This window comes from Plecotus auritus (assembly GCF_963455305.1).
Source record: "Plecotus auritus genome assembly, chromosome: 5".
In the NCBI taxonomy this organism is placed as follows: Eukaryota; Metazoa; Chordata; class Mammalia; order Chiroptera; family Vespertilionidae; genus Plecotus; species Plecotus auritus.
The window spans coordinates 185,301,953-185,306,664 of NC_137776.1; the positions used below are offsets into that span (position 1 = coordinate 185,301,953).

General features: G+C 67.3%; 1 protein-coding gene across 1 annotated transcript; it reads left to right on the top strand.

Annotated features, from left to right (window-relative positions):
• Positions 1–94: 94 nt before the first annotated feature.
• Positions 95–2,639, top strand: DNLZ (DNL-type zinc finger; the record flags this gene model as incomplete). The annotated part of the gene is made up of 3 exons (XM_080669594.1): positions 95–619; positions 1,297–1,436; positions 2,157–2,639. 3 exons carry the CDS (start codon positions 95–97, stop codon positions 2,323–2,325), a joined length of 834 nt encoding a protein of 277 aa, XP_080525720.1. The 3' UTR covers positions 2,326–2,639.
• Between the last annotated feature and the right edge of the window lie 2,073 nt (positions 2,640–4,712).

Consider the following 4,712-nt stretch of genomic DNA (forward strand, 5'->3'; position numbering starts at 1 on the left):
GTCCATTCCGGTCAAGGGCACCTGCCAAGTTTCCGGCTCGATCCCCAGTCGGGGACGTGCAGGAGGAGGCAGCCATCCATGCTTCTCATCATTGATGTTTCTCTCTCTCCCTTCCTCTCTGAAATCAATAAAAATATATTTTTTAAAAAGAAAAGAAATGCAGCTCCTAATAAGCCATTGCCCAGCAAAGGAGCAGAGGGAGCCGGGCCGGGAGCCGCCGGCGGGTGGCGCTGGGTCTGTCCTGGCCCCCAGGAGGGACCCACACCCAGCTCCCCGCAGGGGCGCGCACCTTCCAACCCCGCCCCCGCCGGCCGCCAGGGGGCAGCAGCGCCGGCACGGGCCCAGGAGGGCCGCTTCCGCCGCTGCCCGCTTCCAAGATGGCGGGAGCGAGGCGGGGCGGGTAGGGGCGGCGGGAGGGATGTTGCGAGCGGCGCTGTGCCGCGTGTCGTCGCTGGTGAGCCGCGCGCGGCCCCGCGGGCCCGGCTTGAGGCGACTGTGGGGGTGCGGGGCCCGCCTGGAGGCCGCGGGGAGAAGACGGCCCTGGCACTGCGGTTGGCGGCGCTGGAGCTCCGAGCCCGGGCCCAGGGCGGCGCACTACCAGCTGGTCTACACCTGCAAGGTGGGCGCGCGCGGGGCGGGGCAGGCGGGGTGGGGCGGGGCGGGACCCGCACCTGGCGCTGGACCGCGCTGTGGACAGGGTGGCGCGGGGCGACCGCATGGAGGGGTGGTGCTGCCCCTTAGGGGGCGTGTTCTTGGAGGAGGCGGGCCACGCGGAAATGGAGCTGCCCCCAGGGGCGGGGCCTTCTGGGAGAGGGGTGGAGCTATGTTTTGGGGGCGTGTCCTAGGAGGGGCGGGGCCTTTCTGGGAGAGGGAGGGAGCTATGCTTTGGGGCGTGTCCTAGGATGGGCGGGGCCTTTCTGGGAGAGGGTGGAGCTATTCCGTAGGGGGCGTGTCCTTCTTGGAGGGCACGGGCTGCGGGGGAGAAATGGAGCTGTCCCCAGGGGCGGGGCCTTCTGGGAGAGGGTGGTGCTATCCCTTAGGGGGCGTGTCCTTCTAGGAGGGGCGGGGCCTTCTGGGAGAGGGTGGCGCTATCTCTTAGGGGGCGTGTCCTTCTGGGAGGGCAGGGGCTGCGCGGGGAAATGGAGCTGTCCCAAGGGGCGGGGCCTTCTGGGAGAGGGGTGGCGCTATCCCTTAGGGGGCGTGTCCTTCTGGGAGGGCAGGGGCCGTATGGAGGGGTGGAGCTATACCAAGGGCGGGCCCATGGCCTCACCTGCCCTGTCTCCATGTCTCCACCAGGTATGTGGGACCCGGTCCTCCAAGCGAATCTCCAAGCTGGCTTATCACCAGGGAGTGGTCATTGTGACCTGCCCTGGCTGCCAGAACCACCACATCATCGCGGACAACCTGGGCTGGTTCTCCGACTTGGATGGGAAGAGGTGAGGAGGCCACCTAGGCAGGGTTGGGGACAGAGTCCCCGGTCAGAGCCCCACCCTGCCTCCCTGGGGCACGCTCACCTTAATGAGGTTTATAGAGCCTTCTTCTCCCACCTTATCCAACTGGAGTAGCAGCGAAACCACCAATAACTGTGAATCAATAAGCTCCAGGACCGACGGCAGGCAGGGAGGCAGGGCCCACTTGTCAGGGCCACAGGCCTCCCCGAAAGGGAAGGGTCAGACGAGGTTGACCCTTAAGGCAATGGCTCCTCGCATTTTGTGGCTCCTTCCTTCCCCTACAGAGATTTCCGAGTGCCTGCTGTGGGGCAGGGAGCTTGTCCTCTCTCCACGCTGGCTGGTTGACCACACCCGGCGGGGTGCGTGTGAGGTGGTGTGGACGAGGCCTTGGGCCTGCAGAGTTGGCTGCGCGCTGTGGAGAGCAGGGGCGGCCGTGGTCAGGAGCCTTGAGGCCATGGCCCTCCACAGTTGAGATTGGCTTCTGAGTGCGCATTCTCCCTGGGAATGGGGCCGTCATCTGCCCCTGGGGGGCGTGGAGAAGGCCCCACGAGGGCAGCGTGCAGTGGCCCGATGGGCCGTGGCCCCGATGCCACCCAGTGCAGGGACCCATGTTCCTGGCTCAAGCTTGGCCTTGGGTGCCCTCGAGCGCTGAGTTGCAGGACAAGTGAGGGGCCCGGAGTGTCATGGTGCCACCCTCTCTCACAGGAATATTGAGGAGATCCTGGCAGCCCGAGGGGAGAAGGTGTGCCGAGTGGCCGGTGATGGGGCTCTGGAGCTGGTGTTAGAGGCTGCGGGGGCCCCCAAACCTACCCCTGCAACAGAAGGGGGTGAGGACAAGAATCCCAGCCACCCTGGCAAGACAGAGTCCAGCTGACCCTGCCTCCTGCCCCGGAGAGGGCTGCTTCGGCCGGGCCGCTGTGCACACGCCGGCTTCTGGCAATAAACAGACATCGCTTGCAGGTGACGGGCCTTGGGCTCTGCTGTTGTCCCTGGTTCTGAGTCAGTAACTCCCAGGAACCCCTCCAGGTGCAGCCGCAGGACCCCTGGCCCACCACCGGCGCCCTGCTCCCAGGAGCTGTCCCTGTCCGCGCGCGGGGGCTGGACGTGGAGTCTCGGGCCTCCGGCCTGGCTGTGTGGCCTTGGGGAGGTCCCTTTGCCCCGCTGAGCCTCTGCCTTCCCGTCTGCAGATGACGCTATGCCCCTGTCAGGGGCACGGGCGGGAAGAGCCGACTGGGCACAGGCACAGGGTGGCTCAGTCGTGACCTGGATGTTTCTGGGGAGAGGCCTGGAAGGGACGGCCAGTGAGCCAGTGTCCTTCCTGGGGCAGGATCAGCACACCTCTCGGGTCCCATCCCTCTGGCCAGACACAGGGAGGCCCCCAGATCCCTCCATGCCACCTGCCACCCCCTGGACACAAGCCAGGCTGCTCACCGCCGCTGCGGGTGGGCCGGTCGGCCTCGGCGACGAGGGCAGCAGGAGCTGGGCCGCCATCGGGGGTGGGGGGGTAGAGGGGCGGGGGTGGGGGTGTCCCACGTGGTCCCCACCCGGGGCGTGCGGTTTGTCTCGCAGCCTTGTTTGACGGCCTCCCCAGGATGTTCCTGTGTTTATGAGAGTGTGTTTACTTCCCCAAGTGTTCTGGGCTGTGTGACCTTCAGCATGAATCACCAGCCCGTCAGATCCCGGCAGGATCTGAGCTCCCATCACCGCCCCGTGCGGTCCCCGGAGCCTCGGCTTTGTTCTCCGGGGCACTGGCAGCTTCTGCTTTGCCTCGATTACCCCCTGTCCGCTCCTCGGCAAACAACCCTCCATTATTCCCGCCCAGCGCCTCCTGCGCCATCGGCAGGGACTTGTCCTCAGCGCCCCCGCCTGCTCTTCCACGGAGCCCCGAGGCCACGCGGGGACTGGCTGCCCTGGGGCGCAGGAGCGGGGGCCGGGCCTTGGCCTGGCTGCCTCACTGCCCCCCCCGAGTTGGGACAGAATTTGGGGAGGCCTGGGAAGCTGGCTGGACCTGGTAGGGTCACCCAGGACCCTCCCTTCGTGGCTGAGGCCTGTGGCTTGGATGTGTGTGTGGACCGTGTCGTTTTTTACATTCTGATGCTTTGACCTGTAAGCCCTGCTGACGCTGGAGGGACCGTCCCCCGTCCCCCCTCCCCCCCAAGAGAGGTGACAGATGTCTGAGCGCACCGGGCGGGCACCAGACGCTCAGGGCAGCCCCCACTGGTTGTTTGCGCCGGCCGGTCCTGGGCCTGCCAGGCCTGTGCATGCCCCCTCCCCTGCCTCGTGGCCACCTGCGACCTTCCCGTGCGGCCCCGTGTCCTGGTTACTGGCCTCGCCACGCCGAGCGACAGCAGCACCCACCTTTCCAAGCAGTGGCCGTCCCCAGGCCTCCGCCCTTCGCGGCCAGGCTTCTCCGCTTTGTGCCCCCGACCCCTCATTCCCTTTCTGCCCGCGGCCCCAGTCCAGGGCCCTCTCCAAAAGGTCAGAGAGGGAGTCATGGGTCCGGGGACATTCGGGAGGGTTAGCCAGCACCACACGACTTCCTGGAGGACTTCTCAGAGCCTTCAGCTGCCGAGAAGGGACACAGCAACCCGGGGTCACTTGCGGAGCGTTCGGGCCCCAGGGTCCCCGGGGCATGGAGAACTGTTGCGGGGCGGGGGGGGGGGGGGGGGGCTGCTCCATCTCAGGAGCGATGCCACCCGTGTGCTCCTGCCTGCTGTCCCTGCCGAGCCAACCTCGCCCCTCTGCGGGGTCCTGGCCCCTGTGGTCAGTGTGGGGTGTGGATGGAGCAGTGGGTCACGGGGAGTGAGGAGAGGGGGGCCTTCCCTGCCCCCACCCGGTGCCCAGACCCTCCTGGGGACAGTGCCTTAAGACGGCTGCCATGTTGGGGTGTCCATATTTGTGGGGCATGGTCCCCAGGCTGCTCTCTCAGCCGCACCTTCACAGGCTGTCCATCAGGGTCTGGGGGGGGGGGGGCGGTGAGGTCGCAGGCCCACTGCACCCCCCTCCCCCGTGCTCTAGGTGGCCCCTCCGGTCCTGGGTGGGGACTTGAGACGCAAAAGGCAAGTGCATCTTGGAATGTGAGTCCAGTTAGGACAGGGACAGCCCCTGGCAGGGCCAGGCCGAGGGGTGAGGGTGGGGGTGGAGCAGGCACCCCGGTGGGCGGGCACTTGGGAGCCTGGGGCCTCTGCCCGCCGGCTAGCTTACCCCTCCCCCACCCCCCCCCCCACCCCCCCCCCCCGCCTAAAACCCACACGGACAGCA